The sequence below is a fragment of the Oncorhynchus keta genome, chromosome 24 (genome assembly GCF_023373465.1).
Source record: "Oncorhynchus keta strain PuntledgeMale-10-30-2019 chromosome 24, Oket_V2, whole genome shotgun sequence".
Taxonomy (NCBI): domain Eukaryota; kingdom Metazoa; phylum Chordata; class Actinopteri; order Salmoniformes; family Salmonidae; genus Oncorhynchus; species Oncorhynchus keta.
This window is the reverse complement of record NC_068444.1, coordinates 32,591,841-32,605,655: the sequence shown is the minus strand read 5'-3', so window position 1 is coordinate 32,605,655 and position 13,815 is coordinate 32,591,841. Positions and strand designations below refer to the sequence as shown.

The 13,815-nt window shown below is 40.7% G+C and overlaps 2 protein-coding genes across 4 annotated transcripts; one reads left to right on the top strand and one right to left on the bottom strand.

The window, feature by feature from the left end:
- The first annotated feature begins 135 nt into the window (after window positions 1–135).
- Window positions 136–2,380, top strand: LOC118357410 (histone H3.3A-like). 3 transcript variants are annotated; one of them, XM_035734475.2, is made up of 4 exons: window positions 136–292; window positions 1,082–1,213; window positions 1,365–1,518; window positions 1,644–2,380. In XM_035734475.2, the coding sequence occupies exons 2-4, from the start codon at window positions 1,086–1,088 to the stop codon at window positions 1,770–1,772; spliced, it is 411 nt and encodes a 136-aa protein (XP_035590368.1). In that variant the 5' UTR covers window positions 136–292; window positions 1,082–1,085; the 3' UTR covers window positions 1,773–2,380. The 3 variants fall into 3 exon arrangements, with proteins under 3 accessions (XP_035590368.1, XP_035590369.1, XP_052334129.1); XM_035734476.2 differs by having other exon boundaries at window positions 144–292; window positions 1,048–1,213; XM_052478169.1 differs by having other exon boundaries at window positions 174–292; window positions 1,086–1,213.
- Window positions 2,381–2,461: 81 nt separating this feature from the next.
- Window positions 2,462–13,577, bottom strand: si:ch211-250n8.1 (uncharacterized). Its single transcript, XM_035734474.2, has 16 exons — window positions 13,416–13,577; window positions 11,490–11,597; window positions 11,325–11,400; window positions 10,954–11,110; window positions 10,747–10,792; window positions 10,223–10,281; window positions 10,000–10,035; window positions 9,831–9,883; window positions 9,362–9,494; window positions 4,560–4,777; window positions 3,826–3,871; window positions 3,597–3,662; window positions 3,457–3,516; window positions 3,257–3,342; window positions 2,710–2,804; window positions 2,462–2,571 (listed from the first exon to the last, which is right to left on the bottom strand). Exons 1-16 carry the CDS (start codon window positions 13,453–13,455, stop codon window positions 2,537–2,539), a joined length of 1,314 nt encoding a protein of 437 aa, XP_035590367.1. The 5' UTR covers window positions 13,456–13,577; the 3' UTR covers window positions 2,462–2,536.
- Window positions 13,578–13,815: the final 238 nt, after the last annotated feature.

Below are 13,815 nucleotides of genomic sequence, written 5' to 3'. Positions count from 1 at the left end.
TAGTTTCCTATAATGTCCCGGCTGCTGATTGGCTACAGAGGACAGACAACAACCAATGGGAGGGTGACTTTGTTAACCAATGAGAGAGACGTTTTGATGGAGTTTAAACCAATGGTCTCACGAGTTTCTAGTTCTTAACCAACCGGATTTATAAATGGTTAGTTGACGTCATGGGGAAATATAACGTTTGACTCACTTCCCCAGTTATCGTTTTATTCGTGGTGTGTGTCTGGAGGAAACGGAGTCACTTTAATTACGTTCAGTTTTGGAATAATCCAGCAGTTACCAATCGGTAAGTAACTTTTGCGGTTTTGGTAGTTTTCGTCTTACCAATCACAAATATTTGAAGTTGACGGTCTTCAATATGGAACAATAGAATCTGAGATGGCTGGAGGCTAAGCATACTTGGTTGGCTACAGTACTGTAGGTAAATTACGTGAGTTCATTGGTTTATTGTATTTTCTCGAATGTAACTTTCGATTCAAGCAGGCGTTTTAATGAACGTTAGCTAGCAACATGCCATATAGCGACGTTAGCCATGGTGCTAATGCGCTTGGTTGGTTAGTGGTCGATCAGTGTTGTAGCTTTACGTTTTTAACCTTTTTCTACAGTAAGTGTTTGCGTCTTGCTGGCGTCATACCCACAAACTCGTTAAATTGATAGCAAAACGTTATTGACGTAGCGTTTGCCCGCTAAACGAACAAAGGTACGCAGTGCAAAAATACGAAATGTTGGAGGCAACAAGTTAAGGCGGGGAAGTTTGTTCATAATCAAGCGCGCTGCTGGGCCCAAGACTCTTCGCTGAGCGGTACCTAGGGGCGGGGGAGAATTCAAATTAACGATTGTTACAATGTTGCTTAATTGTTGCAAGCTTAACAACAATCGTCACTACCAAGGTGACGAACACTTTTAAGCGTTTTCGGCTGCAACATTTGAACTGTTGGTTTGAGGCAACAACTTGCAGCATATATATAGCCCAAGCTCTTGGACCTTGTGCCTCGTTTTGAAAAGCTATTTCATATCCGTATTGCTCTCTTAAAATCCTAGACGGACCATAATCGCCGTTATTTCAATGTTCTAGTAAGATGGCTCGCACTAAGCAGACCGCCCGCAAGTCCACCGGAGGAAAGGCGCCAAGGAAGCAGCTCGCTACAAAGGCAGCCAGGAAAAGCGCGCCATCCACCGGAGGAGTAAAGAAACCCCATCGTTACAGGTACTGGGAGCAGTTCAACCGGTTATCCAACATTATTTTGTTTACTTTGTCTAGATTTAACCTGCAGATGTGTCAGTAACCGTTCTAGTTTCACACATTTTAGGATTAATATCCAATTAACCAATCCAACACTACTGTTTTTATTACCCAGGCCAGGAACCGTGGCTCTGCGTGAGATCCGTCGTTACCAGAAGTCAACTGAGCTGCTGATCCGCAAGCTGCCCTTCCAGCGCCTGGTTAGAGAAATCGCCCAGGACTTCAAGACAGACCTGCGTTTCCAGGGTGCTGCCATTGGAGCTCTTCAGGTAAGATCCATGCGAACTGCTGCTATCACACCAATAGTATGAGGGCTATTGGACAGGGCACACTGGAAAGATAACAATTTTTATTCCCATATTTTGTGATTTCCAACTTTTCTTCTCAACAACAGGAGGCCAGCGAAGCATACCTGGTGGGTCTGTTCGAGGACACCAACCTGTGTGCCATCCACGCCAAGCGTGTCACCATCATGCCCAAAGACATCCAGCTGGCCCGGAGGATAAGGGGAGAGCGGGCTTAAATGGCATTCAACTGCCTGCTCCAGACATAGTCCTATTTATCTTACTTAACAATTTCATAAGTTTTATTTTTTTCCCTGTTTTTTTTTTTTGTTGTGTATTTTAGAATGATAGGAGATCAGTCATTCCACAAACCTCTTCAGATCTGGCCAATGTGAGGACAGAGGAATGTATGAATATCTGCTTCAATTGCAAATGAGGCTTGTTTTTACATTGAGTAGAGGATAGTGTATTACATGACTATTCAGTCAGATGCCCTCTTCAAGTGTTAACTGTCTCATTTTGGATCCTGGTGGATAGTATAGGCTCCAGATGAGGTTGGAGCTCTTGCTTGTGGTTTGGGGGTTCAAGATGTCTGAATTCTTCTCAGCTGCCAGGGGAAGGAATGGTCTGGGTCCTTCATCAATTTCACTACTACACAGTGGCGTCGGGATTTACCTCTTGACACTGTCTGGGATGGCCAGGAGCATGACAAAGTCCCCCTGTATATTCTGAACTGCATTTTACATGTTATTTTCCCAACATGCAAAACCTTGGCAGCTACATTTAATACTATTTATGGAAGCGTTGTCACATTGTAGTCTTTCTATTAAATGTCTTTATGAATAAATGCTCATGTGTTTGTGGTTCTTGTTCTGAGGATAATGTCTCTAGCCACTAGGGGCTTTTACATTTGGTGTTCACACTTGAACTTTTTCAAATTGTTTATTCAATTACCACAACATTTTGATGTTTAGCACTTATCCAGTTGTCAAGGGATTCCTTTTCATACGAACCACTCCGTGTGCTTGAAACCAATAGCTGTGGAATTGGGGGGGAAAAAAATCTGTTTTTGGAATGGGATTTTAATTGAAAGACTCCCAATAATGAAATGTTTATGGTCTTGATGGCATACCACAACAGGAACTGCTCGTACCAGAGATTTTTAATTATACTCACCGATTCGGTTGACTATCTCCTCACATTCTTTGACCGCACTGGCTCTAAGCACCACACAGCAGAATCCTGTTGACTGAGGAGTTTCTGGGGATTCTCTGAAAATGGAGCCAATTATACATTCTGACATGTGCTCTCAGGCAAAGGCGCTGTAGCAGCTCAAGATGCTTCATCGCTGCTGTTAATGGTCTTCTCCAGAGGCGCACGTAAGAAATTTAATGAGGTTGCCCCTAGATGCTTATCTAAGAACTGTTCTCTATTTCCCATCCTGAATGTTATTGTTAGGATGGGGATAGTGTAAACTGATCCTAAATCTGGTTACGGGCATTTTATAGCTGGGGAGGTGTGAGCAACAGAAATAGGATGCTGCTACTCTTCCTGTCCAATGAATAACTGAAGTGTGTGCTTTTGCACACAAACTGTTGAAATGTCTTAAGGTTGTAATGTTTGTAAATACTGGAATATCTCCAATGGTGAGAAGGCCTGGGACTATTCTCTGATATATATATATATATAATGGCTGATAATAAAAAATAAAATCAATACTCACACTACGCAGAAGGCAAAGATGGTATAGTCTGGCTGGCCAAACCGCCCTACACATGAGATCTCTGGATAATGATGCTGGAATATCTCCTAAACAACACACAAGGGGGAAAATTGTGAGAATTTCAACCAACAACCCTATATAGTAATTTTGATCTGGACAGCACCTGGTTTGCCAACGCGTGATATGTTCCAGTTACTCACTGTCATATTGGATTTCTCAGTGCAGATCAAGTGGGTTTCCTTAAGGTCTAAAAGTACTTCCTGTTGGGAAAGTGAGAGCATATGTTAGTAGTCAGATTACAACAAACTAGTCAGGTCAGCATGTCTCTATTTGTCAGTACCATGCTGGGCTGGTTTTGCTGTATGACCAGGGGGATTCCATTTTGAAGCACCTCCTTGCCTCCATACTGTCAAGAAAATAGATAAAACAACACAGTCACACACAACCACAAGTACACAACAAACCACGATTGTGGTGCAAATAGTACAAAATAAAAATATTCTCAAACAGCGAAGCACTAAGACAATACACACCAACATGTAATTATAATGTTCAAATAACATATCTACCATTCCAATGTTTGTCTTTCCCAAGAACTGCACAATGTACACAATTCTGCGGGGGAGAAGGGTTTAGTGCCTCAGATTAGGTAAACATGCCTGTGTACTATTTTAATATAAGTGATTAGAAACAGATTTCGGTGTGAAACTACAAATAGCCCTACAACCCGAACACTGTAGATCTGAATGGATAGGATCGGTATAAGCAATATGATAGTACCCATTAATGTATATTTTCATTAGATGACTAACAGCCACTGCTGACGACACCGCACCTCCATCTTGGAACAACCCCCCACTATTGCAAAAAATATTTTGGAAGCTATAGAAATGCATTTATTAATGTCTACGTTTGTTTTAGTTACATTTATTCTATTGCAAATGAATGCACATTTTATTAATTATATTATGTGAGCTAAAAATAAAAACATTTTTTTCCTTAAAGTAACATTTGCAGAAAGTACTAATGTTACTGTCCCCACAAAAAATACTAAATACATGTAATTTTGTCCTTGAAACATTTCATTGAAATTCTGTAGAATTCCATTCATTCCTATGGAGGACTGCTTCTTCTGGGGAGTGCCAATATTGCCGACCGGTGGCTTCAAAGCCTCTCATTGTCCAATACATAGCAATCCAGGGTTTATATACATCATTGGTAATAACACCAAATTGCTTTCTTATTAGCAGGCTGCAAACCAATAACAGATGCATTACTGCAACAACAAATCGCTCAGACTTGCCTTCCCTCTTTGAGGCACTGAGAGGGTGTGGGCCTCTGGCCCTGATTGGTGGGTTCCTGGGAGGAAGGGGAGGGACCTAGCTGCAGGGCAGGGTTCTCTTCTCTGAGAGCTCTTAGGAGTTTGATGATGGGGCGATATACACCCCCGTCCTGCACACACCACCGTAACACACGCAGGGACAGGGGATGCCCCTTAAGCCCGGAGAGGACCACACCTGCCTGAGAACACAAACACGCAAAAGCACAATGTCTCAATTAAATATTCAAAGAGAAAAACGCCTTGTACAGCATATTAAAAAATATATATTGTTTGATTAAGGTGTGGCTGTATACAGCACCAATCATAAGATTGGACACACCTAGTCATTCAAGGGTTTTTCTTTATTTGTACTATTTTCTATCTTGTAGAATATAGTAAAGACATCAAAACTATGAATAACACATGGAATCATGTAGTAACCAAAAAAGTGTTAAACAAATCAAACTATATTTTATATTTGAGATTCTTCCAAGTAACCACCCTTTGCGTTGATTACAGCTTTGCACACTCTTGGCATTCTCTCAACCAGCTTCATGAGGTAGTCACCTGGAATGCATTTCAATTAACAGGTGTGACTTGTTAAAAGATTATTTGTAGAATAGATTTCCTTCTTAATGCGTTTGAGCCAATCAATTGTGTTGTGAGAAGGTAGGGTGGTATACAGAAGATAGCCCTATTTGGTAAAAGACCAAGTCTATATTATGGCAAGAACAACTCAAATAAGCAAAAAGAAACGACGGTCTATCATTACTTTCAGACATGAAGGTCAGTCAATCCGGAAAATGTCAAGAACAAGTGCAATCGCAAAAACCATCAAGCGTTATGATGAAACTGGCTCTCATGAGGACCACCACAGGAAAGGAAGACCCAGAGTAACCTCTGTTGCAGAGGATAAGTTCATTAGAGTTACCAGCCTCAGAAAATGCACCCCAAATAAATGCTTCACAGAGTTCAAGTAACAGACACATCTCAACATCAACAGTTCAGAGGAGACCGCGTGAATCAGGCCTTCATGGTCGAATTGCTGCAAAGAAACCACTATTAAAGGAAACCAATAAGAAGAGACTTGCTTGGGCCATGAAACACAAGCAATGGACATTAGACCGGTGGAAATCTGACCTTTGGTCTGATAAGTCCAAAATTGAGATTTTTGGTTCCAACCGCTGTGTCTTTGTGAGACGCAGAATAGGTGAACAGATGATCTCTGCATGTGTGGATCCAGCAGTGAAGCATGGAGGAGGTGTGATGGTGTGGGGATACTTTGCTGGTGACACTGTCTGTGATTGATTTAGAATTCAAGGCACACTTAACCAGCATGGCCATCACAGCATTCTGCAGCAATACGCCATCCCATCTGGTTTGTGCTTAGTGGGACTATCTTTTGTTTTTCAACAGGACAATGACCCAAAACACATCTCCAGGCTGTGTAAGGGCTATTTGACCAAGAAGGAGAGTGATGGAGTGCTGCATCAGATGACCTGGCCTCCACAATCACCCGACCTCAACCCAATTGAGATGGTTTGGGATGAGTTGAACCGCAAAGTGAAGGAAAAGCAGCCAACAAGTGCTGAGTATGTGTGGGAACTCCTTCAAGACTGTTGGAAAAGCATTCCAGGTGAAGCTGGTTGAGAGAATGCCAAGAGTGTTCAAAGTTGTCATCAAGGCAAAGGCCGGCTAATTTGAAGAATCCCAAATAAAAAATATATTTTTATTTGTTTAACACTTTTGTGGTTACTATATGATACCATATATGTTATTTCACAGTTTTGATGTCTTCACTAAAAAGTAAAAATAAAGAAAAACAAGTAGGTGTGTCCAAACTTTTGACTGGTACAGTATATATATATATATATATATATACAGTTTCAGTCGGAAATTTACATACACTTAGGTTGGAGTCATTAAAACTTGTTTTTCAACCACTCCACAAATTTCTTGTAAAGAAACTATAGTTTTGGCAAGTCTGTTAGGACACCTACTTTGAGCATGACACAAGTAATTTTTCCAACAATTGTTTACAGAGAGATTATTTCACATAATTCACTGTACCACAATTCCAGTGGGTCAGAAGTTTGCATACACTAAGTTGACTGTGCCTTTAAACAGCTTGGAAAATTCCAGAAAATTATGTCATGACTTTAGAAGCTTCTAATAGGCCAATTGACATCATTTGAGTCAATTGGAGGTGTTCCTGTGGATGTATTTCAAGGCCTACCTTCCTTTGCTTGACATAATGGGAAAATCAAAAGAAATCAGCCAAGACCTCAGAAAACAATTGTAGACCTCCACAAGACTGGTCAATCCTTGGGAGCAATTTCCAAATGCCTGAAGATACCACGTTCATATGTACAAACAACAGTACGCAAGTATAAACACCATGGGACCACGCAGCAGTCATACCGCTCAGGAAGGAGACACGTTCTGTCTCCTAGAGATGAACGTACTTTGGTGCGAAAAGTGCAAATCAATCCCAGAACAACAGCAAAGGACCTTGTGAAGATGCTGGAGGAAACAGGTACACAAGTATTTCTCTCCACAGTTTAACAAGCCCTATATCGACATAACCTGAAAGGCCACTCAGCAAGGAAGAAGCCACTGCTCCAAAAAGCCATAAAAAAGCCAGACTACGGTTTGCAACTGCACATGGGGACAAAGATCATACTTTTTGGAGAAATGTACTCTGGTCTGATGAACCAAAAATAGAACTGTTTGGCCATAATGACCATCGTTATGTTTGGAGGAAAAAGGGGGAAGCTTGCAAGCCGAAGAACACCATCCAAACTGTGAATCACGGGGGTGGCAGCATCATGTTGTGGGGGTGCTTTGCTGCAGGAGGGACTGGTGCACTTCACAAAATAGATGACATCACGAGGAAGGAAAATTATGTGGATATATTGAAGTAACATCTCAAGTCATCAGTCAGGAAGTTAAAGCTTGGTTTCAAATGGGTCTTGCAAATGGAGAATGACCCCAAGCATACTTCCAAAGTTGTGGCAAAATGGCTTAAGTACAACAAAGTCAAGGTATTGGATTGGCCACAAAGCCCTGACCTCAATCATATAGCAAATTTGTGGGCAGAACTGAAAAAGCGTGTGTGAGCAATGAGGCCTACAAACCTGACTTAGTTTACAAAGGGCCAAAATTCACCATCTTATTGTGGGAAGCTTATGGAAGGCTACCCGAAATGTTTGACCCAAGTTAAACAATTTAAAGGCAATGCTACCAAATACTAATTGAGTGTATGTAAACTTCTAACCCACTGGGAATGTGATGAAAGAAATAAAAGCTGAAATAAATCATCCTCTCTACTATTATTCTGACATTTCACATTCTTAAAATAAAGTGGTCATCCTAACTGGCCTTAAATGTCAGGAATTGTGAATGTAAACTTCCGACTTCAACTGTATATATATACAGTATGTGATAACCAATGTGATAATGGCTGGGGAAATTTTTGCTTGTTTTTGTTGTTCTCCAAATAGCATTTTAGGGTTTTTAAATTGTATAGAAATGCAGTAAATGAGCTTCAACTTTTTTCAAAGTTCCCCAGGACCAGTGGAAGCAATATAGCCCCATATACTGTACTGTCGTGCCTTCAGAAAGTATCCACACATTTTGTTGTGTTACAAGGTGGGATTTAAATGGATTTAATTGTAATTTTTTTGTCATCAATTCACACAAAATACTCTGTAATGTCAAAGAAGAAAAAGTCTAACATTTGTTATAAAAAAATGTATTTCTGGGTAAGTCTCTAAGAGCTTTGCACACCTGGATTGTACAATATTTGCACATTGATATTTTTAAATTCTTCAAGCTCTGTCAAGTTGGTTGATGGTTATTGCTATACAGCCATTTTCAAGTCTTGCCATAGATTTTCAAGCTGATTTAAGTGAAAACTGTAACTAAGCCACTCAGGAACATTCAATGTTGTCTTGGTAAGCAACTCCAGTGTATATTTGGCCTTGTATTTTAGTTTATTGTCCTGCTGAAAGGTTTTCCTCTAGGATTTTCCCTGTGCTTAGCTTTATTCTGTTTCTTTTTATTCTAAAAAACTCCCTAGTCCTTGCCGATGAAAAGCATACCCATAACATGATGCTGCCACCACCATGCTTGAAAATATGAATAGTAGTACTCAGTGATGTGTTGTGTGGATTTGCCCCAAACATAACATATCATAACATAACATATCATTTCTTTGCCACATTTTTCTGCAGTTTTACTTTAGTGCCTTATTGCAAACAGGATGCATGTTTTGGAATATTTTTATGGAATATTTGTGTTCTGTACAGGCTTTCTTCTTTTCATTCTGTCATTTAGGTTAGTATTGTGGAGTAACTACAATGTTGTTGATCCATCATCAGTTTCCTCACAGCAATTAAACTCTAACTGTTTTAAAGTCACCATTGGCCTCATGGTGAAATCCCTGAGCGGTTTCGTTCCCCTCCGGCAACTGAGTTAGGAAGGATGTCTGTATCGTTGTAGTGACTGGGTGCATTGATACACCATCCAAAGTGTAATTAATAATTTTGCCGTGCATAAAGGGATATTCAATATCTTTTTTATTGATTTTTTTAACCATATACCAATTTGTGCCCTTCTTTGCGCTGGTCTCTATGGTTGAATCTGTGTTTGAAATGCACTGCTTGACTAATTATTTTTCATACCTTGTCGGATGATTTTGCATGGTCCTGAGGAGCAGCTGACTAAAAAGCAGGTGTGTTAGATTAGGGCTGGAGCCATTTTTTTTGTAAAGGTCTCCTTACCTGTCCATTGCAGGCATTCCGTAAGGAGACTCCGTTGATCTCATCAATGATGTCACCTGGATGTACACACTGGTCCACCTGAGCCTGGCTACCTGGCAACAGTTTCAGGACAAAGACACGGCCACTGAGATACCTGGGGGAGAGAGAGAGAGAGAGAGAGAGAGAGAGAGAGAGAGAGAGAGAGAGAGAGAGCGAGAGCGAGAGGTGGGAGAGAGAGAGAGGTGGGAGAGAGAGAGAGAGGTGGGAGAGAGAGAGAGGTGGGAGAGAGAGAGTGGGAGGAGAGAGAGAGAGAGAGAGAGAGAGAGAGAGGTGAGAGAGAGAGAGAGAGAGGTGAGAGAGAGGTGAGAGAGAGAGAGAGAGAGAGAGAGAGAGAGAGAGAGAGAGAGAGAGAGAGAGAGAGAGAGAGAGAGAGAGAGAGAGAGAGAGGTGACTGTGTATTATGAGGAAGGATGCAAGTACTGCCACTTACCTGAGCACCATCCCCAGCTCACGACAGGGTACTGCCTCATACATATCACACACCTGGAAAACACAGACATAGTCCTCACTTCAATAGGCAAAATATACACCGACTAACTATGAGGCAGGGAGGTCATACATAGATCTGAGATTGTACAGGGCTCATTTCAATATCTTACCGGTAGAAGCCAGCTCTCATCCAGAAAACTGCAGTTCTTAAGTGAAAAGGCAGACATTTTGCTGATGTGAGCAGTGACATTCTATGTTTTGAGAACTCTTTGTATTTGCAACATTTTGTTTTAGACCAACAGTCTAAGCAGAGACTTGCCTCGTGCTTTCTGACACTGTGCATCAACCACATCATAGTCAGGCAAACAGGAGAGAGAAGGAAACATTTTGTACCTCCATGTCCAGTTTGAATTCCATTTCTGAGAGGACCATGAGCAGGGACATGAAAGGCTCTTAGAGAGGAAGGATATTTGACTCAGTCATTATGAGTGTTGTTGGACATTTCACAGGTTGAACTTTAATAATGGAACACTGGTCACTTTAATCATGTTTACACACTGCTTTAATCAACTCATATGTACAGTATATACTGTATTCTATTCTACTGTAGTCTTACTTTAGTCAATGTCACTCCAACATTGCTCGTCCTAACATTTATATATTTCTTTATTCCATTGTTTTACTTTTAGATTTGGGTGTATTGTTGTGAATTGTTAGATACTACTGCACTGTTGGAGCTAGGAACACAAGCACTTCTCTACACCCGCAACAACATCTGCTAAACATGTGTATGTGACCAATAGAATTAGATTTTATTTGATCTGCTGTGATGAAAATGATTTCCTGATATTAAGGCCAATGCCAACACCAAACATTCAGTGAAAACAAAACAATCAGGAAGAGAAGAAAAGCCTCACCCACAAATTCCTCATTCCTAAGAAGTGAAATAGCTGGGTTGTACCACTGGAAAATAGAAACCAGTAAAACAAGTCAATGATATGATAGCCTATTCAAACATAACTGGAATATAGCTTAATTACTGAACATCAAAGAAATGTCAATTGTAATGTTACAGCAATGTAACAACAAGGTATTAGAGCCAATATGAGTGAGAGATAACAGACCTCTAGTACTTTGGGTGTGTGTAACAGGTGTTTGATGACTCCTTCTAGAACCCTCCGTCTGAGGGCTAGCCTAAGGAGGTAGCGTCCTCGTCCCTGAGCTGACAACAGCTTCCTGCAGGCTAAGGTCTGTTCAACCGCAAGCGACACAGCACTCAGTCTAGAATACACACACACACACACACACACACACACACACACACACACACACACACACACACACACACACACACACACACACACACACACACACACACACACACACACACACACACACACACCAGTGAGGGAGCCAAGACAACAACAGGGGGGTTAGTAGTCACTGTATGTTATTTTCTAGAACACAATCTCTAAATGTGCTGTAGGTAGCTTACCTGCCGCAGTTGTCGTGTTGGAGGAGTTGCTCGAAACATTGCCAGTAGTCCCTGTGTACTAGACCAAGGACTGGCTCTGAGGGAGACACACACTAGTTAGAATGTAGGCAGGCTCTAATGTTCTGTACTCCTGTCTGTATGGCTTTGCTTTGTTATAATACTCACGTTGAAGGCCCTTCCTGAGGGTGAGCTCCAGTAGTTCACAGCAGGAGGAGAGGTGAGGGTTGACATCTGTCACTGTCCCCTCTTCTGTCTGCAGGTTCAGGATGCATACTGGACGAGATAAAAAATATACACACAATGCAATATATGTGCGCACACATTACATGGGCCACATTGGGTAGATACTGTATGTGCACAGGCGTTGAGAGAACAATGCCTGAATCATAATGGACAGACATAGACACAATAATAGACCATACACAGTCAATTTAGACGTTTTAAATCAATACTTCAAGAGTTAATTTTAACACCATCCCAGATAGCATATGGTCCTACTCTACAGAGTCTAAAAAGTACTTTGATTATACTGTTACATTTTGAGTGTTAATGCAACACTTTATAATGTAAAAAATGAACACCGCATTAGACTTGGCATTGTTACTCAAATGTAACACTATGGGGTAATTAACACTCACAGTGTTATTTATGTTCAACACTCATGTTAATCTAGAGTTAACACCTACTAGTGTTATGCAAAATAATTGTTACAGTAAGTGATTTTGGGTGTTGTTTTAACACTATGTGGTGTAACGCCTAATTTGCACATTTTATATTTTCCTATTAATTATTTTCTTTTAAAGGCCTATGGCTTCCACCAAATGAGGTGAATGTTATCATTAAAATACTGAGATTTGTCAAGATGTACTCAAGAGAAAGAAAGGATTGGTTCATTTCCCCTCTGTGGTTTAACTTTATGACAATACATTACATATATCATGGCCCCTAACACAATGGTGGTGGGAAAATCCTGGTTTACAAATTACAGGCCGCATCAGGCCTGCAAGTCACATTATGCTGGCTGGCAAAGTGATGTGTAATTCCGTTTTGGAATTTGTATTCACTTACATTCAGATTGATTACCAGGGTTAGGAACTCTGGTAAAAGAGACCTAAACCTAAACCATTTAACCTGGGAAACAAACAGTTCAGTAACAGTGCAATAAATCAAACTAACTGATTGGATTAGTTTAGAATAATGTACGTTGTGTCATTTTGTGTAGTATAAAGATGAATCAATCAATGCAAAAAAAAAAAACAGGTATTAAAAACAATCCCCACCAAAAATCTACCTGCATAGCATACAGGGTAATCAGATAATGATGAGTGTGGATTGGATGGGAATATCTCTGGTTATTGACACCAACACTGGGGTTATTTTAGACCACTGAGTGTTAATTTCACTCTAACAGAGTGAACACTTAACTCCTTAATCAACACTAGAAATCAACACTGTAGGCTTGTGATATATGCACAATACATGGACAAAATATGGCAGACATGTGGGTGGTGTATTTGCTTTTGCTGTATGGTGATGACTGACAGAGGGCACCTCTTCCACACTTGATGGCCAAGGAAGGACCCAGTTACTTGGCAACCTGGAAACATCCCTGCTTTTGTCTATTTGTGTTTTGCATAGTGTCTGATAGGCTTCGCCAGCACTAGATTGCGTCAGGTGGTTGAATGATAGAATAAAATAGAGGTGAAAGGTGCAGTGAAACTGCATGAATACATCAAAGATGCAGCTCCAATAGTAAAATCGGAAAGTGATCCTTCAAGATATTTCATACAGATGATGATATGTCGAACATTCAGAGATAACACATGCTTCACAAAATATAGACTATGAGGCAATTTTCTGGTAGAAGAATGTACTTATTCTATAGTCCCTGCTGCGGCACATGAGTGTAACCTGAGCCGCCTATGTAGGAGCGTCTGTCTAATGATTGAGCTACACTAGGCTGAGTAAATATCTGCTGATACTATCGCTCAGCCTATTCCTGTCTGTGTATCTACAAATTAACAATGTAGCTACATAACACCCATATGCATGTTTCCATTCACTCGGTGTCCATTTGCAGTATGTTCTTACCTTTGAGGGTCCCGAGCAGCGGGTCTTTTGGAGGCATCATTTATATTATTAGCGCAGATATAGACGCACTGTACCGCCTGTCATTTAACAACGCGTCATAGCTTGCACACACTTCCGCATGTCTAAAACATACCGAGACACCCTTTCCCTTCGGCTGTTACAGATAGGGAAATGTAAACATGATATCAATGTCCAAATAGACTACATGAATCACATTTTGGGGAGGTTGGACTGAAAATATCAGTGACAGCTGCAATAAACCATTTTCTCTCAAAAACATTGAAGCTGGCATACTCAGTTTCAGAATAGACTGCTTCATTTTGCACACACTGAATGGTTACATTGTTTCTGTCATTTAATCGCGGTCTCTCAAATTGACGCGCTGTAAATGATATTCTAT